Source organism: Oreochromis niloticus, linkage group LG3 (genome assembly GCF_001858045.2).
Source record: "Oreochromis niloticus isolate F11D_XX linkage group LG3, O_niloticus_UMD_NMBU, whole genome shotgun sequence".
Taxonomy (NCBI): domain Eukaryota; kingdom Metazoa; phylum Chordata; class Actinopteri; order Cichliformes; family Cichlidae; genus Oreochromis; species Oreochromis niloticus.
In genome coordinates, this window is record NC_031967.2 from 83,785,181 (window position 1) to 83,810,025 (window position 24,845).

The 24,845-nt window shown below is 42.1% G+C and overlaps 3 protein-coding genes and 1 long non-coding RNA gene across 4 annotated transcripts; 2 read left to right on the forward strand and 2 right to left on the reverse strand.

Moving 5' to 3' along the window:
• The first annotated feature begins 75 nt into the window (after positions 1-75).
• LOC109199622 (E3 ubiquitin-protein ligase TRIM39-like) lies at positions 76-4,538 on the forward strand. The gene is made up of 2 exons (XM_019354954.1): positions 76-207; positions 2,605-4,538. The coding sequence occupies exon 2, from the start codon at positions 2,614-2,616 to the stop codon at positions 4,270-4,272; it is 1,659 nt and encodes a 552-aa protein (XP_019210499.1). The 5' UTR covers positions 76-207; positions 2,605-2,613; the 3' UTR covers positions 4,273-4,538.
• Positions 4,325-12,215, reverse strand: LOC112846174 (uncharacterized). The gene is made up of 2 exons (XR_003219026.1): positions 12,081-12,215; positions 4,325-5,039 (listed from the first exon to the last, which is right to left on the reverse strand). It is a non-coding gene; the product is annotated as an uncharacterized LOC112846174 (long non-coding RNA).
• On the reverse strand, positions 10,448-12,246 carry LOC112846156 (CST complex subunit CTC1). The gene is made up of 7 exons (XM_025905466.1): positions 12,151-12,246; positions 11,772-12,074; positions 11,569-11,691; positions 11,253-11,482; positions 10,928-11,072; positions 10,566-10,854; positions 10,448-10,493 (listed from the first exon to the last, which is right to left on the reverse strand). The coding sequence occupies exons 4-6, from the start codon at positions 11,429-11,431 to the stop codon at positions 10,633-10,635; spliced, it is 546 nt and encodes a 181-aa protein (XP_025761251.1). The 5' UTR covers positions 11,432-11,482; positions 11,569-11,691; positions 11,772-12,074; positions 12,151-12,246; the 3' UTR covers positions 10,448-10,493; positions 10,566-10,632.
• Positions 12,247-15,643: 3,397 nt separating this feature from the next.
• LOC109199611 (protein NLRC3) lies at positions 15,644-23,302 on the forward strand. The gene is made up of 5 exons (XM_025905420.1): positions 15,644-15,701; positions 15,786-15,905; positions 20,301-20,379; positions 21,053-21,278; positions 21,492-23,302. Exons 3-5 carry the CDS (start codon positions 20,377-20,379, stop codon positions 23,300-23,302), a joined length of 2,040 nt encoding a protein of 679 aa, XP_025761205.1. The 5' UTR covers positions 15,644-15,701; positions 15,786-15,905; positions 20,301-20,376.
• Positions 23,303-24,845: the final 1,543 nt, after the last annotated feature.

Sequence of the window (24,845 nt, forward strand, 5' to 3'; positions counted from 1 at the left end):
TCACTCCTCCCACCCGCTGCACACAGTCACTGAGTACAGACCGGCTGATAAAGGGAGAGGCAGGAAGAGGCGGAGCAAAGACGAGAAGGTCATCGTCATTTTGCAGAAGTGACAGTGTGAAAGAGCAGCAGCAGAGCTGCAGTCGAGTCCTGTTTGTCTCTAAAAGAAGATTCACTGGAGTCCATCAGGTTTCTCTCAGCAACAGTGGTGAGTGCAGCTGATCACACTTCCTGTTTCTACACAAATCTTCACTCTGTTCACTTCATGCTGACTCATCACAGTCACACTGGATCCATAGAAATCTGCTCATGTAACCACAGATCCACTGTAGGAACATCGAGCTGCTGCTTCAGTCTCACTGTGGCTCTGCTCAGGACTGTGTTCTCAGTCTGTGCTCTGGACTTCAGACTGACTCCACACTTCCTGGTTATTCATCACTTCCTGTTCCTATTAGATTGATTCTGGATCTGATTGATCATAAAGATTACAGACGTGAAAACACCTGTTTATTCTTTATTGATATAAACCAGCAGATTTTGGTCAGTACTTCATAGAGTCATTTAGACATTTTACAAAGAGAGATCTGACTTAGTGTATCCTGTAAGAGTCACAGATGTTCCTGAATCATTCAGAAAACAGTCGATGCTGCACTTTATAACTTTGTGCGGAAACATAAATCTCATGATTTAAACAGATGTGTTTGAATCATCCTGATAATCGAGGCTTTAAATATGTCAGAGTTCACACATCAGCTGTGATATTCAAGCTGAACTGGATCAAACATCAGACACAAACATAGATGATGGTGTTTAATCCCAAAGCTTATTTAAACAAACTGGAGGACAGAATTCCTCCTTAAATGTGATTTTGATCAACAAAATTCACTGATCTCATTTTCACACACAGGCTTTATCATGGTGGCTTCTTCTCTACTAACATAAATCTTTGATCTGGACAAACAAATATATGAAATACAAAAATAAATCAATGTTTTCTGAGGATCCAGAATAATTGAATGATGTATCCCAGCGAGTGACTGGAAAAGTTCATCTTCTTCCATATCCTGAGTTTGTGAGGAGCTGTGATGTTCCAGTATCTGTGAGAGAAAACAGGACAGTTTTTAATGATGCACAAATGGACCAAATATACAGACACCACTGAATAAACATGTTCTCATAAATGCCATTAATATACTGGATCAACAGTTGATAACACATTTCTGAAGTTTATGATTCATTGTCCTCCTCACTGTCACTTCTATTGGAACAGTCACTGTTTAATATTAATGGCTCGTTGATCTGGACTTACAATAAGAAGGATTTAGTCACCAACAAGGTAATCCGGTTGTTCAGTGATGACGCGACGAATCCTACTTCCGGGCCTAAAGTAGTCTGCGTTTAATATGGCTTTTGTGTTGTTAACATGTTTAATGCTTTGTATTTTCTTCTATTTAATCTCAAAAAGCTCCTAAAAACAGTCAGTGATCACCGTTGACCTCCATCGGCTTTTATTACCGCTAATCATTTATTTAAGCTCAGTTTTTAAAACCTTAAGATGTAACTACAGCACAGCCTATGCAGCAGTATATGAATAACTAACCTCGTATTGTGGATGGATTATCTCAGTTGTTCTCCTGGCTGAAGTTTGGTCCTTTTACATCCTGCCATGCGATTACATTTGTTCCTGACCACCGAGAACACTCACGTTAACTTTTATCGAGTGGAAAAAAAGTTAGCTTGTTTATATTATGCTAACATAGCTGTGTCGCTAGCGGTCACGTAGCACATCATTATATACCAGCTAGTCAAACTTCAGTAACCCTACAAACATCACTGCTGTTTAGTTTTCTGTCTTCATTTATGTTGGAAGTGATAGCAGAGCTGTACGTTTGAATTTGTTTCTAAACCCCCGCAGTCAGGACATGCTATATTGTATTTAGATGGAAGCTAGCGAGCTAACTTCCTGCTAACTTCTAACTTCGTTAAATGTCATAAATTCTGTTTTCATGGATGCCTGGATGTTAAACTCAATTGTTACACCTGGCAGAGCAGAACGCTGATCATTTTATTAAAGATGAAAGACTTTAGACAGTGTTTTAACTCTCAGTAATGCCACAGTGATCATTTGATATATGGACCTGCAGCAGAGTTTAGGCCCAGACACGGCTAGTGACGTCAGACTGAACAACCGGATTGATGGAATATATCCAACAAACTGATTTATTCAAGTATACAAATGATCTGGATGAATCTTGGACCTTCTGTAAAACAGTCAGAGAAAAAATTTCACATCTTTTTAACGACTGTTTTTATCTTCATCCCCAAAGTTATTCTGTTCATCTGGACGCTGCACTGTACAGCAGACACTACGATGTTAAGTTTGTGTTTGGGATGAACCAGTTTGTGTCTGAGTGTGTTGCTGGGTCTCCAGCAGTTACTCTGAGAACTGAAGAAGCTTCTCTGATGAAACATCTTCAAGAAACTTAAAGAAGTCCAGATGCTTTTCTTTCCAAGCTCCTCAGACTACTGACGCTTGTTTCTCTCTTTTTACAAATGAAATTTAAAGTGAATTTTGAATCAAATGTTTCTTTTCTTTCTCCCTCAGAGTGCAGACATGTCTGCTGCCAGCAATCTGCGATCTGAAGATCAGTTTCTGTGCTCCATCTGTCTGGATGTGTTCACTGATCCAGTCTCTACACCATGTGGACACAACTTCTGCAAAACCTGCATCAGTCAGCACTGGGACATGAATGTCATCTGTCAGTGTCCCATGTGTAAAGAGACTTTCTCCACTAGACCTCAGCTGAGGGTCAACACCTTCATCTCTGAGATGGTTGCTCAGTTCAGACGTGAAGCTCAGCAGAAAGCCAGCAGCAGCAGCTCAGAGCAACAAGCTGCCAAACCAGGAGAAGTTCCCTGTGACGTCTGCACTGGAACCAGACTGAAGGCCCTGAAGTCCTGCCTGGTGTGTCAGACCTCCTACTGTCAGACTCACCTGGAGCCTCATCTGACAGTGAAAGGTCTGAAAAGACATCAGCTGATTGATGCTGTGGAGAACCTGGAAGGCAGGATGTGCATGAAGCACGATAAACTTCTGGAGCTGTTCTGTAAGACCGACCAGACATGTGTCTGCATGCTCTGCTCTGTTTTAGACCACAAGAACCACGAGTTTGTTCCTCTGAGAGAAGAATATGAAGGAAAGAAGGCAGAGCTGGAGAAGACAGAGGCTGAGATTCAGCAGATGATCCAGAAGAGACGACTGAAGATTCAGGAGATCACAGAGTCGGTGAAGATGAGTAAAGATGCTGCAGACAGACAGAAAGCAGAAGGTGTTCAGGTCTTCACTGCTCTGATGGAGTCTGTTGAGAGACGCCTGAAGGAGCTCATGAAGGAGATCGAAGACAAACAGGAAACTACAGAGAAACAGGCTGAAGGTCTCATCAAAGATCTGGAACAGGAAATCTCTGAGCTGATGGAGAGAAGCTCTGAGGTGGAGCAGCTCTCACGCTCTGAAGACCACCTCCACCTCCTCCAAAGCTTCTCCTCCCTGAAAGCTGCTCCACCCACCAAGGACTGGACAGAGGTCAGAGTTCATCCACCATCATATGAGGGGACTGTGGTGAGAGCTGTGGCTCAGCTGGAGGACACAATCAGGAAACTCATGAAGAAGAAGCTGTTTGAGGCTGAGCTGCAGAGGGTGCAGCAGCATGAGGTGGATGTGACTCTGGATCCTGATACAGCTCATCCTAAACTCATCCTGTCTGATGATGGAAAACAAGTGTATCATAGTGATGTGGAGAAGAATCTTCCAGACAACCCAGAGAGATTTTCTTACTATGCTATTGTTTTAGGAGAGCAGAGTTTCCCTTCAGGCAGATTTTACTTTGAGGTTCAGGTTAAAGGAAAGACTGACTGGGATTTAGGAGTGGCCACAGAGTCGATCAACAGGAAGGGAAAAGTCACAGCGAGACCTCAGGATGGTTTCTGGACTGTGAGGCTGAGAAATGGAAATAAGAATGAAGCTAATGCTTCCCCTCCAGTCCGTCTCCGTCTTCATCCTGGTCCTGAGAAGGTGGGGGTGTTTGTGGATTATGAGGAGGGTCTGGTCTCCTTTTATGATGTAGGTGCTGCAGCTCTGATCTACTCCTTTACTGGCTGCTCCTTCACTCACAAACTCCACCCATACTTCAGTCCCTGTATCAATGATGGAGGTAAAAACTCTGCACCTCTGATCATCTGTCCTGTCAATCAAACTGAGTCGATCAACGACTGATTTTATTTGATGAATGATTGATTTTTCTTGAAGGGACCAAATGAACATATTGAGTGTAAATCCTCTACAGTCTCCATGTTTCTATAGAATCTGATCATCAGGACTCTGATTCACACTTTGATTCTCATGGAGTTTGATTTGAACAGAAGAAAAGTTGAATCAGGAAATGTTCCCACTGATGGAGACTCGAGCTGAAGAGCAAATATCAGAGAATAAATGTCCAAAAGCTTCATTTACAATAAAGTTTGTTCAATGCTTTGAGTGAATCCAGACTCATGTGTGGCTGTTATACGGAGCATCAGAGTCCAGCTGAGTTATGTTGGATACAAACTGCTTATTTTGGCTCTGTGAGGATTTTTGTTCACTGAAAACTGATAAGACGGATAATATTCAAAGAACTCTGTAGAGATTCATGCATCCATGTTCTCCACCTGCAGGTGTGGAGGAGAAAGGTGGAGCACAGACTGCTGCATCCTTCCAGTCACATCATTTTGATGATTGTATTTCCATGTTGTGATGATTTGGGTTAAAGAGAAACAGAGTTGAACGGCTGCAGTCACAGCATGAATAAGATGCTGAAGCTGAGCTGTCAGTGAACATGTTTCACTGTGATTTGATTTGAAGAATATAAAGTGTGTGTGGCTGCTGACAGCTGCAGTCTCTGTTAGTCTGCATGTTCAACACACACACAACTTTCCCCCTGAGGCAACGATCCAGCAACAACACAAAGAACAGCTGCAGACACACACACACACACACACACACACCTTTCAGTCTGAACTCTCAAACACACAAACAAACAAACTATTCAATTCAATTCAGTTTTATTTATATAGCACCAAATCACAACAAAGTCGCCTCAAGGCGCTTTATATTGTACAGTAGATAGCACAATAATAAATATCAATGTCGTAATGTTAAAGAACACTTTACTGTTTAAGGTGGAATTCCTCCTTCTTCAGTAACAATGATTTGAAGTCTCTACCAGCTACAACTACAAGTGGCTGCTGCGGTTTTGGATCAGTAACAATTTACTGAAACATGTGTTTTTCTTTATGCCGTACAAACTATTTTAAAAGAGCTTTGATCACAACATCTTTGCTTTTTTCCTCCAATCGTTTATTCTGCTTATTTTATTTAGTTTAACTAACAAAGGGTTAAAAATTAACTCTTAACCTGATTTAAATGTTTAATTTCTCATTAACTCAGACTTTCAATTTATTTTCTTGTTTGATGTATTATTTCTTTATCCTGGTTTAATTTTTGCTGATCCTGTTTGACCTGACCTTTGACCTATTTATTTTAATTGAACAGAACTCTTGTTTTGACCTTTGACCTATTCATTCCTTATAACCAAAAAAACCTTTTTATCTGATATTTTCACCTTATTTAACGATTATATATATCTGTTATATTTTATCACCTTACCTTATTTTGACCTTTGACCTATTTCCTTGTTAGCCTTGATAAACCTTGATCTTCCTTCATCAAACGTGAAATTTCTTTCACCTTTGAACTTCAGGCTTAAACTAAACCTTTGTTAAAAACCTTCTTACCAACACATAGTTCCAACTTTCTGCATTAAACATGTATCTTATCATATAAACACTCGATCACTGAGAGAACTTTAACCTAACTTTAACTTTAGGCAGAACCAAATGAAGCAGCTGATCTCATCAAACTCATAGCGACTGTAACTGACAGTGAATTATTTTAATGTTCTTCATTGTATTTGTTAGAAACATTTTTTTTTTATTTTCCTTTAATTGCGGGACTTTGGTTAAGTTAAATCCAATGTATTAACCTTTCTTTGAGGTGAAGCGCAGCTGCGAAGAACGCTACGGCAAGCAATGAGGTGCGTTTAATGTCACTCTGTTAATTTGAGCGTTCATAAACTGAATGTCTTATTTTTTTCTTACTTTATTATTGCTAATTTATTGGAGAATTAGGCCATTTAATTAAGATAGATTTTATGTTGTTGGTTGTAAAGATCTGGATGAATATTTTTTTTATTTTATTCTGTATTTCTATTTTTCAGTTAGATTTTTCATGATTTGGTGAATTGCCTTTTTCTTCATAACTTGGCCTACTTTTTTTGTTTTGTTAAAATTAGCAGCAGTGAGAAGTGCTATTGTTGGTCTTCAATATATTTGATATAGCCCATACAATTAAGGTAAGTGTCATGTTTTTAGTTGTTAGAGTTTGATGAAGAATCTTTTATTTTATTTTTCTCCAAAAGTTGATTCTGTTTATCTGGACATAGTGTTTTTCAGTTTCACCTGAATGCAGGTTTCCCCAATCTTACACGTGTCAGGAGCATCAGCACAACTGAAATGCATTTTTTCTAAGCACTGCGTCTCTGTGGCTTTTAAACCCCAAAACACACTCTAACAAAAATTGGTCCACCCCAAGGATCGGGTCCCCCGGTATAGTTTCCACTGTGAGAGACTGTAGGCTTCCTCAGAGTGAGGCTGAGAGCGGCAGGCCCAGGTGGAGTCTGACCCGTGGCCCTTCAAATAAAGCTGAAAAAGGCCAATATATTATATTAAATATAAAATACAATTAAAAAAACATCAGAATGAACAATGAGCTGCTGTTAAGAACTCCTGTGCCCGACGTCCATCCAAGGCCTGATTGTCTTACAGATATAGCCAAAGTCAAAGTTTCATCCCTCCGTTCTCATGTTTCACTTTAAACACTGTTTCCATGACAACAACCACCGTATATGGAAATGAACCCGACACCAAAAACTGAACCGGTGAAAAAGTTCTGTTGCAGATAAACTATTAACTTTATGTTATTTATTTTCAGCTCATACCATCATTAAAACATGTTAGAACACGCATTAGGATTTCACAAATCATCGCTACTAAATTTAATCGCATCCATAACAATTGTTTGCACGTGTTAGCTTTGAAAACATCACATTCTGTATGTTAGTTGGTTTAGATGAGTGATCTCCAGGATGAAGGATGAATGAGTGCAGAGGCCCGTTTCATGGAGACTGTTTAAGTGTGATGTAAACCTGGATTAAAAACCCCACATTTGAACACATTCATCAGTGGCTGTGACCATGTTAAAGGACTAATGCTGACGTGCTCTGACACTCATTAGCATAGAAAACAAAGTGGTGAAAGCACAGAGCCCTGAGGAGCTCCACTGGACGGCTCTGTTCACACAACTTACATTTAATGATTTCACTTTTATTTACAGGCAAAACACCCTCAGAGAGAACAGTTGTTTCAGAGCTGCCAGCTTTATTGGAAAGATGAACTGAAATCATTTACCCTAAAATAGTCCAATTTATGACAAACTAACACGGTGAAATGTTGCAGGATTAAAATGTGTCGATGGATGAACTCTTTCAGTATAAGATCAAATAATACAAAACACATGAAGGTGAGGAGAAATGAATTTTAAAGTAAGTGTGATTTAAAGCAGACTGATTCATTCCTGGTCAGGCTGAAGCTTTCACCGTCTGACGTCTGTAAAGAAACTGAAACACGTTCACAGGGTTTAGTTTTACTTCACTGACTCAAACACAGCACACCTGTTCGGGTACACGCGTCACACAGCACACCTGTTCAGGTACACGCGTCACACAGCACACCTGTTCGGGTACACACGTCACACAGCACACCTGTTTTGGTACACGCGTCACACAGCACACCTGTTCAGGTACACGCGTCACACAGCACACCTGTTCAGGTACACGCGTCACACAGCACACCTGTTTTGGTACACGTGTGACACAGAGCACCTGTTCAGGTACACGTGTGACACAGCACACCTGTTCGGGTACACGCGTCACACAGCACACCTGTTCGGGTACACGCGTCACACAGCACACCTGTTCGGGTACACGCGTCACACAGCACACCTGTTTTGGTACACGCGTCACACAGCACACCTGTTTTGGTACACGCGTCACACAGCACACCTGTTCGGGTACACGCGTCACACAGCACACCTGTTTTGGTACACGCGTCACACAGCACACCTGTTCGGGTACACGCGTCACACAGCACACCTGTTTTGGTACACGCGTCACAAAGCACACCTGTTTTGGTACACGCGTCACACAGCACACCTGTTTTGGTACACGTGTGACACAGAGCACCTGTTCAGGTACACGTGTGACACAGCACACCTGTTCGGGTACACGCGTCACACAGCGGAGGTCAAACCTTTATTGTCCCGCTCTGTGCCACAAACACCAGATTAACCAGTTTCACTCATCATCCTTCTACTGTCAGATTTTACTGGTTCAGGTTTTATGAATCACCATCTGAATACGTCTCTGATGTGGGCGCCACTCACAGGTATCACTTCCTGTAGAAGGGTCACATGACCTGTTATACGCCGCTTTATGATGATGACAGCAACGCCCCTTTCATGTGAGGTTAAACCCAGAGAGCTTCATGTGACCTCTGACCCTGATCACCAGCGTTAGGGTCAGTGAAGGTGAGATACCGTGTGACAGGAGGAGGAACAATAAAGTTTTATTTGTGCGAACACGTAGAACAGATAAGATCAGAACGAAGCAGGTGGAGCTCAGTCAGGGTGGAGGTGCAGACAGGTGAGCTGAAAGGGAGGAGCCAGTCTGGTCAGGAACTCTCTGGCTGTGTCCCAATTCAGGGTATGCACACTTGAAGTACGCAATTCAAGTGCGATTACGTCACCGCCACGCGACGACGGCTGTCCCAATTCGAAGTGTACTTCAAATGCATACTCCAAATGCAACGTCGATTTCCCCAAATGTCAAGCGTGGTCCGGTGCACACTTCGTGGTCCCATATATCCCACAATCCATAGCGCGGCGGTGGGTGTGGAAAATACGGCAGAAGAGAGTGGCCGAAGAGTGAACTGTCAAAAGTAAGTACTGAATATTATGTCACTTATTTATGTGCGAATGTTTAAGAACATTAAAGCATTACTGTTGGCCACATGTCGGCAAAGTTATGTGACATTAGCGATGTTTGTAATTTCAGCGTTAACTTGGTTTTAAAGCCTTTACTTCTAAATATATATATAGCTGACCATAATATTACAGAGAATGTGATGATTTTATGGATAATTAAAGTCAGTCATATATCCACAAACACAACAAGCTGAAAGTCAGTGATGCTGCTCGGTTTGCAGTCCTGAATATGACGGCACAAGCAGGATTCACTGCACTGTTAATGTTAGCTATGTTATATTGCTGCCTCTGTTCGGTGGTGTCGAGCCAAACGGACTTTAACGTGTGTTTGAACGCGCTGACGGTTCACTCGTTAAGCTGAAAGAAAGATGCTTTAATCACAGGAGTCACACATGTGTCCACTGGACCATCTGGGAACTCTTCTTGTTTAGCACTCGTAATAACACAAACACTAAATCCTCCTTCTCTTGTGCTGTTTTGTAGCAGTGTGTACACCTGAGACTGTCACCTGTCTGTCTGTCCTGCACTCTCTCTCTGTTTCTTTCTCTCTGATTGTGGAATAAAAGTATGAACATGTATTTATAAGTTACACTTGTGTTTGAATCCTGCAGCTTATCACACATTTGATTTCCATGTGTGACAACTGCAAGTGTCCAGAGTGAGGACAGACTGCATAATACATCTATATATACGCTGTCAAAGATACTTGTCTTTGAGTGAAGATTTAAGGTGATAGGAAATATAAATAACTGCAACTTTAATCTTTGACCCAGAGATCAAGCTCACTGCTGTAATATATATATATATATATATATATATATATATATATATATGTATATAAAAATAATGTGACAATACATATAATATTGTCCATATTATATTTACATTACCACAATGAGATGACTTTAGTCTCATGAATAACATTAGCTAATTATTATTTACTAACTAATCTTGAAATGACTGTTCAGTACAGAAATGAAGCCCAACTATCATGTTTTACAGTCCTGTGGTCTCAACTAATCAAAGTGATGTCATGACAAAAATGAATGACCAACAAAACATTTTTTCTCCTTCATTTCTGTCACACAAAGCTGTATGACACGTTTCTCGCGGTTAGTATCATGGTTGCTAGGCAACCTGAACAGCGCGATGAAGGCTAGACCGTCCCATTTCACAAGCCTCTCACTTCCGCACTTCCGGTACTTGTAGTACGCGTAGTGCGCGTACTTCAAGCATGCAGACCCTGAATTGAGACACAGCCTCTGTCACCATGGTGAACTGCACCACACCCACCAGACAACCTGCAGCACACACACACATTAAAGAATAAAGCTGTGTGTCACTGTGTGTGTGTCTGTGTGAGTGCATTGTACCGATCCAGGCGCTGTTAAAGACCGCCCTCTGCGCTCCCTCCTCCTCCTCGCTGCTCTCCGTCAGCACTCAGGCTGCAGCTCCCGTGGCGTCTCTGAGCTGCATCGAGTGTTTGAACTCAGACGTCTGTGACGGCAGCTCCAGCACGCCGACCAGCAGCAGGGGGCGTTGCCTGACACACAAACCGGGCAGCAGAGAGCTCAGAGGGGCTGAAGACCAGCAGTCAGTCTGCAGGGACTCCAGGAGCTCCGACACACCGAGGTACCGACGGACCGCCGAGGACACGCTGTACTGCAGGGACACAGAGCACACTGAGCATGCTCCACACTCACCTGTAAGGAAGACAGGTGAGAGTGGGACCTACCTGAGTCACAGGACAGGTGTGAGGCTCGTCCAGCATCTCAGAGTAGATGTCTCTGCGTCCTCGTCCTCCAGGTCTGCTCTGAGTCTCCATCAGCCTCCAGGACAGCAAGCACACACACTGCTGCCTCCACACACCTTGGACCAGACTGAGGACCCAGACCGTGACGAGAGTAAGGACCAAGTCCGGGACCAGGAGCAGGACGAGAGTGAGGACCAAGACCGGGACCAGGAGCAGGAAACAAGCCAGAGCCAGCGGAGGACAGGAGGACAAAGGTTAGGCTCTGCTGTCTCTGACTGTGCACAGGTGGTGGTGGGTGGAGCCTCACCTGTGTGCCAGCTGCGAGCTTAGGTGACACGTCCACAGGTAATCTGACACATCTGTGTTTCTCTGCAGCAGTAACCGTGGTAACGCCCCATCTCCCGGGCAGCGGTTGTCGGGTGGCGACCCTCCCACCCTGCTGAAGGCCGTCACCCTCAGGCTGGAGCCGAGGCAGGTGCAAAGCATGCTGGGAGGGAAGTCCGGGCAGGGCCGGTACAGGAAGTGGGCGTGATGCAACTGCAGGAGGAGGAACCATCAAACTTTATTAGTCGTGGCTGCCACAAACACAAACGGGCATGATGATGTCACGTCATGTGACTCACCTCCACTCTGTCTCCCGCCCTCAGCTTCCTCTTCGCCGCCGGCTGATAGGCCACGCACAGACCCACCTTCCCATCCAGCACGTAGAGCCCCGCCCCCTAACTCACAACTTCAGTCACCATGCCCTATCACAGCAGAGGAGGCTTAGTAATCAGCACACAGGTACAAACATGTGGTAGCCAATCAGAGCTCAGAGCGCTCTCACCTGGTAGCTGATGACTTTGGATTGCTTTATCCTCACAGCTGATTGGTCCAGCTCCACCTCCTCATGCTCCGCCTCCTCACAGTTGTCCTCAGCAGGCTGTGACATCAGCAGCAGGGACTCAGAGTGTGTGTGTTCCTGTGTGTGTTCCTGTGTGTGCGTGTAGTCGGCGTGCAGCTCGGAGTGCTTCGTCACACACAGGATGTTGTTTCCTCTCCAGCCTCGTAGCGCACACACACGTAGAGCTGTCACACACACGCTCTGCCCGACACACACACGCTGAATCCAGCTGAGCCGGCTGCTGTCCTGCACACACACACACACACACTGAGCTTCATCAGGCCGTCCCTCCTCACCATCATCATCCTCAGAGAGCTGGTACCTGTACGAGCACGGGCAGCGAGCGCGACTCATCCGTCAGCGTGAAGCAAAAGAAGGTCGTTCCTGCCACGGCCAGCAGAGGGCATACTGAGCCCACCTCTCCGAACACGCTCAGCCGCTGACCTTTGACCCTGGAGCACACACACATCTGTCACACACAGGCTGTGTCCCAATTCAGGGTATGCACGCTTGAAGTACGCATTTTAAGTGTGATTACGTCACCGCCACGCGACGACGGCTGTCCCAATTCGAAGTGTACTTCAAATGCATACTCCAAATGCGCCGTCGATTTCCCCAAATATCAAGCGTGGTCCGGTGCACGCTTCGTGGTCCCATATATCCCACAATTCATAGCACGGCGGTGGGTGTGGAAAATACGGCAGAAGAGAGTGTCCGAAGAGTGAACTGTCAAAAGTAAGTACTGAATATTATGTCACTTATTTATGTGCGAATGTTTAATAACAAAGAACATTAAAACATTACTGTTGGCCACATGTCGGCAACGTTATGTGATATTAGTGATGTTTGTACTTTCAGCGGTAACTTGGTTTTAAAGCCTCTACTTTTAAATATATATATAGTCGACCTTAATCTTACAGAGAATGTGATGATTTTATGGATAATTAAAGTCAGGCATATATCCATTATATCCAGAACATTTTTTTCTCCTTCATTTATGTCACACAAAGCTGTATGAAACGTTTCTCGCGGTTAGTATCATGGTTGCTAGGCAACCTGAACAGCTCGACGGAGGCTAGACCGTCCCATTTCACAAGCCTCTCACTTCCGCACTTCTTATATAGTACGCACCGTACGTGGTACGCGTAGTGTGCGTACTTCAAGCGTGCAGACCCTGAATTGGGACACAGCCAGAGTTAGCCTGTGCCTTTTGTGTTTTGCTTGGACGTGTCGTCTTATAGGGTCAGGAGGTCAAAGGTCAGAGCTCCTGAGGGAGGCCTCATGCTGGAGAAGGATGAATGATTCTGGCCTGAGCCCTCCGGAGGACGACAAATCAGCACAGACAGAGAGCTCCATTCAAACTTTGCTGCCATTAGTAATAATTCTTCAAATATAATCAGTGTTGGTCAAGTTACTTGAAAAAAGTAATCCGTAACTAATTACTGATTACTTCTCCAAAAAAGTAATCCCGTTACTTTACTGATTACTTATTTTCAAAAGTAATTAATTATTTAGTTACTTAGTTACTTTTTAAAAACATGATTTACAACCTGAATAGGTGATAAAGCAATAGATCTTTCAGCCCAATTCTATTTTTTCTGCATAATCCATCATACAAAATGTAACCAAATGGAAAAGTCCGTTTTAAAAACTTGTTTTACTAGTTTTAATCTTTTAACTTTATGCATCAAGCAACAATTTAATTATATGCAACATTCTCTGACTGGAAGAAATTTGTTTAACATTTAAACCTATTTTCTGCACATTCCAGCACATAAATTAAATATTTTTTTTGTGTTTACACTCACTCTTTCAAATAGATGCAAGTAAAACACAGCAGAAAATAAATAAAATCAAAGACTAGCGGTCCTGTTGCTCTATTTTCACCTGTAAAGCAGGAGTGGGGTAGGTGGAGGTTTACCCTGGTGCAGGTGTGCCGCGGCGGTCAGTGGAAGAATCCGCGAGTTTCTCTGTGAATTTCCGTGGTACTCGGCGCTTGCATGGAAGTTTAGGGGTTTTTTTCGCTTTAAAAAGAAGTTTTCTTCCCACGCACAACGGACGCTAATGTTTTTGTCACTTTTTATGGAATCAAACTCAAAATAAGGTCAGTACTTCCACGCTTTAAACGCTGCACGCTCATACTCTCTCCCGCACTCGATATATGATCCATTGTTGATCTGCACACAGCTGTTGTCACGAACGTCGCACTCGCTTACGTCACTGTCATGAGACACTCTCGCAAAAAAATCACGGTTTTAGTAACGCAGTAACGCAGCGTTCCTACGGGAAAGTAACGGTAATCTAATTACCGTTTTTGCAATAGTAATCCCTTACTTTACTCGTTACTTGAAAAAAGTAATAGGATTACAGCCACTGCCCATCTCTGAATATAATCATCAGTGTTTGAGCAGTTATGATATCAGGGACAATCTAGACACGTGTGACGATACTGAACATGTCACATGACACACCTTAAACATCATGTGATCCACTTTCATTCATGTCTTCAACAGGTTGAAATGAGCTTTGAAGAAACATCCATTTAGTGCTGCAATATTCAAACGCTGCAGGAAGAAGAACAACAAAGTGATTATGGATGTTTGTGTTTCAAACAGGAAAACCCGCAGAAATAAATCACGACCTGCCAACAATATGGGAGTTTCCGAGGTGCACCTGAACGCAGCACACGTGTTTCGATGCTCGTGAGTGTCCTCAAATGCCTCTCTGGGTGTTTCCCTCCTGCTCAAAGTTTACTTTCACTTTCCTTAACTTCGTGGAGTGGAGCTTGTTGTTGGTGTGTGAACAAACTGTAAGTTTGCTTTGTTTCCTCCTTAAACAGTTTGTCTTTAGGAACTTTACTGTTTGTTCAGCTCATGTTTGATTTTTTCACACACGTCTCTCCATTAAAGTCATAGAAGTCAGTGTAATGTTTTTCAACGAGGTCGAATGTGTCCGCCATTAAAACACACTGAATGTTGCCTGAGCTCGACCGGAGAGCTCCGGGTCTTTTTATTCGCAGGGACAGCAGGAGACGGAGAGCGAACTTCATAAATGAATATTTTGTTTACATGTATGTTAGATATAGTTTCAACTTGTTGTTCTTCAAAAAAAAAAAAGAAGAAGAAGAAAGTGGAGACATCAACTGTTGGTTGCTCCAATCCTCCTGAGCTGAGCTTCAGGTTTAAACCCGCCTCCTTCCAGGAAGCAGCTCACCTGTGTGTCCGTGTTTAGTGTCCAGGTGTGACGTGGAGCCTGTAGTTGGTGTCCGTTTTGAAGAACGCGTGTTCTTCATGTCAGAGAGCTGCTCAACATGTTTTCATGTTAGTATCTTTAGGATTTGATTAAAAAAAAGTCCTGATTGAATTCACTACCCAGGTTAAGTGGAATGAGTGGAATATTTCCCAAACAAAGAAATCCAATAACAAAAGATAAGATCAGTTTCTTTTTTTCTATCTTCTCTTTTCTTATGGTAGTTTTATTTCTCTGAATCTCCACAGCAGCAGGTGGAGGAGATGGTGTCATCATAGATTCTGTTTATAGAACCAAACTAGACTTAAAGGATAATTTAAAACACTTTCAGACATCAGTATATGTAGCCACTAAAGCTGGTAGGTCTAAATTTCCCACGAGAAAGTTCTTTCACATAAAAGGAGGAGGTGAGCCCGCACACACACACACATTTGGACAGCACACATGATGGAAAGGAGGATTTCAGTTGATGTGCACATGAATGATTTGTGTTTCCTCTGCAGGTAGAAAGTGTGTGTGAGCTGAATTGAGCAGCATGGATCAGTGTGAGGACAGAGAGGAGGGAGTCCCTCCCTCTAAAAGCACTCTGTGTGGGGAACATGAGAGCCAGACCAAAGCTCAGAGGTGAGATGACCATCTCTAACTGTCCATGACTCTTCTCCATGTCACAGCTCAGCACTCACATCACTGCTCCATCATTATTCACAGGAAGAAACGAGGAACTAAACGCAAACATGAACCTGGACCCAGCTGTGTGTCCTTAAAGAGTGACCGGTCTAAAGCTGACATTATTGATTTTAAAGTCCAGCCTCTGTCTGCTGCAGTGAGGTGAGCTGTGAACTCTTTGAACTGAACTCTTTGATTTAACTGCTTGATGTTGTTGGATATAAACTGCAGTGCAAACATGTCATTCCCTAAATCCCATTTAAACTGTCTCTTAAAAACAAGCCTTTGGGTTCTAAACAACTGAAAATCACCTAAAGCAAACCAGAAGTAAAACATATTTTTTTTTAAAAATCTAACATTTGGTCTTCTCCAAAGTGGTTAATGTTGTTTTTTGCGATCCGGCTGAGGAACATTCACATTACAAATTTTATTACTGCATGAATTCCTGGAAATAAAATGTCACAACAGAAAGAAATATTTGCTTTGTGATAAAAAAAAAAACCCCACTGAAATTAAATCATTAATTTTAAATCAGGCGTGTGTCGTCCGGCAGAGAGGTAATGTGTGTGTAAATGTTGTTGTGACTCAGTGTTTGTGAATAAATCTCTATCATGTTTAATGTCAGCTCAGCTTTTTTTCACACACATTTCTATGTTCATATGTGAAGCGGTGTGTGTTGGACTGTTTCAAAAAACACAGCAATCAGAATGTCCAGAATGGATGTTCTAGGAGGTTTTTTCTGTCGCACACGCACCCATCCTGGTGAAGTGCATAGAGTGGTGCATTATGAGGCATATTAAGACCCTGCTACCACCATATTGGACTCATTGCAGTTCGCCTATCGCCCAAACTGGTCAACAGACGAGGCCATTGCCACCACCCTACATTTCGCTCTCAACCCACTGGTTGAAACGTGATGATTTTGTTAGTAATGTACAGTATATGTACTGTACTTTTTACAACAAGTATTTTTTTAATTTTTAATTTTTCTCCTACAGTGTCGGTCGTTGTGTCTTTGTGCAAGACGCTTCACCCGTTGCCTACTGGTGGTGGTCAGAATGTGTCTGGTACAGAGCAATAGCAATTATCCACTCTTCCCCTGACATATGCTGCATGTAACATACTGTTGGTATCCTTTAAACGACTTGTCAGGGGAACAGTGGTTGAAATCATCCTGGATGAACTTGGGAGAGTCCGGTGATAATTGTTCCAGTTTGTACAGTTTTGGTGAAGTACTCACTCACATAGCTTAAGCTGCATCAGCTCTGGGGTGGATGTAAACCAAGAAGATGGAAAGCTGTGGGAATTCTCGGGAGAGGTAGTAGGGGCGCAGGGAAAAAGCCAGAAGCTTGATGTCTGTAGTGCAAAGCTTCTCCCTCAGAGTGACTGTAGAGCACCAGCTGCTGTTTACATGCAGACATACACCGCCGCCATGTTGCTTATGTTGCATTCATGGTCTTCTTCCAGACGAAGAGGTAGTGAAAATCCATCAATATGCATTGATTAGACTTGCATAGATGAACTTTTGATATCCTGTGAGTTTTAAAGCCCCAAAATGGTAATACTACTGAATCGATCACTTTGAAAAATTGCTTATTCAAAAAAATAGGTAAATTTAAAAATAAATATAGAAATTTAGGAAGGGAAACCATTTTAATTACGTTAATGCGACCTACCATGGAAACAGGGAGAGCCCTCCATTTCTCAATGTCCTTTTTCAGTTTTTCAACTTGTTCAAGATAATTCAACTTAAACATCTATTTAGGATCCTTAGGCAAAATAACACCCAAGTATTTCAATCTGTCTGTAATTTTTAAAGGCAACATCCAAGTTTGCAGTTAAAGCCACAAACTCACTCTTCTGTCAATTAATTGTATAACCTGAGATTTCCCCAAACGACCTCACCACATCTAAAAGTACAGGAACAGATCGCTCAGGATTTGATAAGAACAAAACAACATCATCCGCATATAAAGAAATGTAGTGCTTGATATTCCCCAATGGGACAGGTTTAATAGAGGGCTCATTCCTAATGGCTACTGCAAGAGGTTCAATAGAAATTGCGAAGAGCAAAGGGCTCAAAGGGCAGCCTTGTCGTGTCCCGCGGTGTAAAAAAAAAGGCGCTGATCTGTCTTGGTTAGTAGGAATGGAAGAAGAGGGATGCCTATATATCATACCAACCCATGATATAAACTGTTCGCCTAAACCAAACTTCTCCAGTACTCGAAGCATATAGGCCCACTCGACCTGGTCAAACGCCTTTTCAGCATCTAAGCTCAGTACTGGAACTTGGAAGCTCCCCAGTGCCTATGATACATTATGTTCATCAATCTTCGAACATTAAAGAAGGAAAACCTCTGAGGGACAAACCCAGTTTGATCCGCATGGATAATTGATCCAACATGTCCATTTAATCTGTTTGCCAAAATTTTTGTGAAAATTTTCATATGCAAATTCAACAAAGCAATAGGTCGATAAGAGGAACATTCTGTTTCATTCTTTCCTTCTTTCAATAACAAAGAAATATTAGCTTCATATAGTGTACAGGGAAATCGTTGAGTATGGAAAGAATGCTTAAACATTCTCAATAAAAGTGGGGCCACCTTTTCAGTGTATTTTTCTATACAATTCAATACCAAACCCATCTGGGCCTGGGGACTTTCCATTGGAGAATGACTTAATAGCTTTCGAAACTTCTTCAATAGTAATATCTGAGTTTAAAGCCTCTCGTGCAGCATCATTCATTTTCGAGAGATCCAGCTTCTCTAACCAATCAGAAATATTGCCCCAAGATTTCGACATATAGAGCTCTTCATAATATTCTCTAAATTGCTCATTAAAAGCTTTAGAGTTAATTAAAATTTCGCCTGATCTTGATTAAATTTTGTGTATAGCCCTACTGGCCTGTAGGGCTCTCAGCTGCCGAGAAAGAAGCTTATGGGGCTTATCTCCAAACTCAAAATGCTTCTGTCTGATCCTAAATAGCTGATGTGTTACTTGACTAGATAAAATTGTGTTATACTCAAACTTCCTTTTAGTGATGTCTTGACACAATGAGGGACAAGACGAGGCCTGTGGTACTGTTCTAACTGTGTTAATTCAGCTTCTTTTTCGAACTGGCGTTTCCGGCATTCATTTTTTTAGTGAAGATTCAAAAGAAATAATTTCTCCTCACATTACCACTTTAAATGTTTCCCATAAAATCTAATCAGAAACGTTTATCATTAGTTTCCAAGAAATCTGATATTTTAGTTGTCATAAATTGGCAAAAGGATGTCTCAGACAGGAGTGACGGGTGAAAACGCCATTTACCCTGTTGTTTCGTATCACAGAAGTCCAGGACTAAAGAGGTTGGAGAGTGATCTGAGATCAAGATGTTATGATAAGTTGAGCATACAACTTTAGACATCAATTTAGAATCAAGCAAAAAATAATCTATTCTGGAGTACGATTTGTGCACTTGTGAAAAATAAGAGTAATCTCTCATCTCTTAATTCTTCAATCTTAAATATGATCAACCTATCTCTAATAATCGGCTATGTACCACAGGCCTTCAAGCTGGCTGTAGTTAAAACTTTACTTAAAAAGCCATCTCTAGACCCAGCTGTCTTAGCTAATTATAGGCCAATCTCCAACCTTCCTTTCATATCAAACATCCTTGAAAGAGTAGTTGTCAAACAGCTAACAGATCATCTGCAGAGGAATGGCTTATTTGAAGAGTTTCAGTCAGGTTTCAGAGCTCATCACAGCACAAAAACAGCTTTAGTGAAGGTTACAAATGATCTTCTTATGGCCTCTGACAGTGGACTCATCTCTGTGCTTGTCCTGCTAGACCTCAGTGCAGCGTTCGATACTGTTGACCATAATATTCTATTAGCGTGATTAAAGCATGCTGTAGTTTGTATCACATTTATCTAATAGACTCCAAATTGTTCATCTAAATGGAGAGTCCTCTTCATACACTAAGGTCAACTACGGTGTTCCACAGGGTTCCACAGGGTTCAGTGCTAGGACCAAGTCTGTTTAGATTATAGATGCTTCCCTTAGCCTAAAACGCTTGCCTGATATTGACACTTAAGTATGGGTCTGTTGATTGATTTAACTGACTGGCTTCAAGTTCCACACCACATGGCAGCTGGACCTGTATGACACTCCTTCCTCGCTAGACTGCTATTACAAGTCCAATCACTGTCTTGCAAGCTCCATGATGGCTGAGAAACTACACAGAAATTTATGTAGTTTCCAAGGGGTCAAGTATGGATGGCTAACTCTGTGCCTTAATCTTGGCAGGTTAGAAAACGCTAATGACACATGTCATCTGTGTCATTACTGTTAAGATAATTAGACCATTGGAAATATTACAAAAGATTTACCAGTCTTTATTCTTGTAAGAGCTCCAGGTATTTATAGGTGTAAGCTGTTTTTTTTTTCATTTTTTATTTATTTATTTATTTTTGCCAGCAGCATTAAGATGGTGTTTTCTGAGAACTAAAACTCAGCAGTTAAAATATTGATCTTTCTCCTGTATTGAACTAATTCTTCATGATTCCTCCACAGAGTGGACCAGCAGAGCTCAGAGACTCCCAGTAGTCAGTCTACCCAGCAGCATCAAACACAGCTGGACTCCATATTTATGGTCTGTACATGTACAACTACTTTTACATCTATTCTGTTCAGTCATTTCTCAAAAAGAACGGCTATTTATACTTCAAACATATTGCAAGTATTAGTTTTTTGTAGTATTAATTGCAAGATAAGACAAGTTAGAAGCACAACTAAACATTGTTTCAAATAAACAATGAGCTTTGACAGCTGGGCTGGTCAAAAAAAAATGTGTTTGTAATTTTATCTATACCCATGACCACCTTGACACATATTGCTACAGACATGTCCTTTAATTTTTGGCTGTCATGGTAGTGTCTAATAAACTATGTAAGCTGGATAAATGATTGGAAAACTTTAGAAAAAGTTATTTATCATATTATTATAGCATTTATTCCACTTTAAGCAATGCAAAGTTGAGTTATCTGATCTCAGAATTTGATTTATTTTTTTGGTTGTTTTTTTAAACATTCAAATTTAACAACAATTAACAATTACCATGATGTAGCAATATTCACTCTGTTTCCAGAATCAGGATTTGCTGTGGACTGCAACAGAAATATGATTATGACAACACCTTCATATAACCTGGCTATTTCTGTCTGTTGTTCCTGGTTTCCCTCTGTTCATTGTTCCTCTCTTCTTCCACTGCACCACCAGTTGAGGTTGTAATGTAACATATTAATTCACACAATACTCTATTCCAGCTACTGCAGGAAAACATCATCACTTTTGTGAAGAATGAACTGAAGAAGATTCAAAAAGTTGTCAGTACAGATTTTCCGAAATACTTGGAGGGTCAGAGAACTGTTGAGGAGCAAGAGGGTGAGGATGAGGAGCAGAGGAGGAGCAGCAGAGAGGCATTTGTGAAGATCACACTGGACTTTTTAAGGAGAATGAAGCAGGATGAGCTAGCTGACCTTCTGCACAAAAGTAAGAGGATTTCCATAAAGATTTAAGCTGCTGGCTAAAGAGGTTGTTTACTAATGTCTAACCCTAAAGTGCTAGTCAAACATAAATATAAAAATTCTGGACTTATATTTGGACTATTCTGCTGTACAATCTCAAGCGCCTTGATGCGAATGTTGTTGTGATTTGGCGCTATATAAATAAAATTGAATTGAATTAAATTATTATTTCTTTTAGGAACTTCAAATAGAGACGTCTATTGGAGTGAGTGTAAACTTAAATCTACACTAAAGAAGAAGTTCCAGTGTGTGTTTGAGGGGATCGCTAAAGCAGGAAGCCCAACCCTATTGAATCACATCTACACAGAGCTCTACATCACAGAGGGAGGGACTGCAGATGTCAATGATGAACATGAGGTCAGACAGATTGAAATGGCCTTCAGGAAACCAGACAGACCAGAAACAACAATCAGACAAGAAGACATCTTTAAAGCCTCACCTGGAAGAGATGAACCAATCAGAACAGTGCTGACAAAGGGAGTGGCTGGCATTGGGAAAACAGTCTTAACACAGAAATACACCCTGGACTGGGCTGAAGACAAAGCCAACCAGGACATCCAGTTCATATTTCCATTCACTTTCAGAGAGCTGAATGTGCTGAAAGAGGATAAGTTCAGCTTGGTGGAACTTGTTCATCACTTCTTTACTGAAACCAAAGAAGCAGAAATCTGCAGCTTTGAAGACGTCCAGGTTGTGTTCATCTTTGATGGTCTGGATGAGTGTCGACTTCCTCTGGACTTCCACAAAACTACAATTATAACTGACCCTAGAAAGTCCACCTCAGTGGATGTGCTGCTGATAAACCTCATCAGGGGCAAGCTGCTTCCCTCTGCTCGCGTCTGGATAACCACAAGACCTGCAGCAGCCAATCAGATCCCTCCTGAGTGTGTTGGTATGGTGACAGAAATCAGAGGGTTTGCTGACCCACAGAAAGAGGAGTACTTCAGGAAGAGATTCAGAGATAAGAAGGAGGCAAGCAGGATCATCTCCCACATTAAGACATCACGAAGCCTCCACATCATGTGCCACATCCCAGTCTTCTGCTGGATCACTGCTACAGTTCTGGAGGATGTGCTGAAAACCAGAGAGGAAGGACAGCTGCCCAAGACCCTGACTGAGATGTACATCCACTTCCTCGTGGTACAGGCCAAGGTGAAGAAGATCAAATATGATGGAGGAGCTGAGACAGATCCACACTGGAGTCCGGAGAGCAGGAAGATGATTGAGTCTCTGGGAAAACTGGCTTTTGATCAGCTGCAGAAAGGAAACCTGATCTTCTATGAATCAGACCTGACACAGTATGTCATTGATATCAGAGCAGCCTCAGTGTACTCAGGGGTGTTCACACAGATCTTTAAAGAGGAGAGACGACTGTACCAGAAAAGACTGTTCTCCTTCATCCATCTGAGTGTTCAAGAGTTTCTGGCTGCTCTTCATGTCCATCTGACCTTCATCAACTCTGGAGTCAATCTGCTGGAAGAACAGCAAACAACCTCCCAGACACGTGAAACAAGAGAATCTGCAGAGACACACTTCTACCAGAGTTCTGTGGACAAGGCCTTACAGAGTCCAAGTGGACACCTGGACTTGCTCGTCCGATTCCTCCTTGGTCTTTCACTGCAGACCAATCAGACTCTCCTACAAGGTTTACTGACAAAGACAGGAAATAGTTCACAGAACAACCAGGAAACTGTCCAGTACATTAAGAAGAAGATCAATGACAGTCTGTCTGTAGAGCAAAGTATCAGTCTGTTTCACTGTCTGAATGAACTGAATGATCGTTCTCTAGTGGAGGAGATCCAACAGTCCATGAGTTCAGGAAGTCTCTCCGCAGACAAACTGTCTCCTGCTCAGTGGTCAGCTCTGGTCTTCGTCTTACTGTCATCAGAAAAAGATCTGGATGTGTTTGACCTGAAGAAATACTCTGCTTCAGAGGAGGCTTTTCTGAGGCTGCTGCCAGTGGTCAACGTCTCCAACAAAGCTCTGTAAGTAAATATGTACTCATTTTAAAGATTTTTGTAACAAAATGATATAAAGTGTATTTGTCTTGTCTGCATGAAACAATAAAACTATTTTCAATAATAATTGTTTCAGACTAAGTGGCTGCAACCTCTCAGACAGAAGCTGTAAGGCTCTGTCCTCAATTCTGACCTCCCCGTCCTCTAGTCTGATGGAGCTGGACCTGAGTAACAATGATCTGCGAGATTTAGGAGCGAAACTTCTGTCTGCAGGACTGGAGAGTCCATATTGTACACTGGAAACTCTCAGGTTAGAATTCAGACAGTGTTTTTCACTAACTGTAATGTGACCTTTCTATTCTTTTATATTAAAAGAAAATGTCTGCTTTGTTGGCATTCTATTCAACACAACCTCACGTTTAAATTGGCAGTTTCTTTGTTTGTTTGTTTTTTCCATTTTGACTTACTGCCTTAACACAACCTAAAATCTCACAAAAAACATTTAAAAAAATGGTTTTTTTTTATTTTTTTAGCGTTAAATCACCAACGTGTTTAAGAAATCATTTAAAATTTCAACCGCTAATATTAACTAGAGCAAAAATTTACTGCTATTGAGTATAGTTTACCTTTCTTTCACTAGAGGAAGCCAAACGCACCATCACTGTAGTTTGCCATTCATACCACTAGATGGACTGTAGTTTCATATTCATTTCAATAGGACCAACATTTGTGCAGAAATTTCATATATTGAAAAGTATAAAGGGCTATAACCATCAAAAGTCATAGAACACCATTTGCGATCAAGCCAGACGAAACTATATAACATATTGTAACATCCCTCCGACAGAAGACAGAGACGATCGGTGATCTGGTTACCATGTGTTTTTTAAGAACAGTAACACAGGCTACTGTGGGCCGTAGCCAATGCCAGAACAACAAGGGAAAAAAACGTGCTCCTCTGAATCAAAACAAAAGTTTTTACAGAACCCCCGATAGAACCCTGCCATCCCAGAAACCGACGCAACGTGCGCCGAGTTTGTGACACTGGAAAGTCCACAACAACCTGAACTTTTTCAGTCACAGGCCATACCTGCCCTTGTCCCACTTGCTTGCCCACATAGGTAATAGTAGCCTTCCCGAACTCACATTTAGAAAGGTTGAGCGTGAGGGAGGCATCGTTGAACAGCCCAAACACCTCAGAAAGTGTTGCGAGATGTTCAGGCCACGAGGTAAAATAGACAACTTCGTCAACCAAGTATGCCTTGCACTTAGATGCTCCACACAGCACCTGCCACACAAGGCGTTGAAATGTTGCGGGCACATTATGTAACCTGAAAGGCATCACTGTGTATTGGAGGAAGTGATCGGGCATTACGAATGCAGAGATCTCCGAAGCGGTAGGTGTTAATGGAACCTGCCAGTACCCCTTTAATAGGTCCAGCTTTGTAACATACTGAGCAGAACCAACACGATCGAGGCAATCTTCCATCCGCGGGACCGGAAACGAGTCTGGTTTGGTAACCGCATTCACTTTCTGGAAATCTGTGCAGAAGCGGGCCATATTGTCCGCTTTC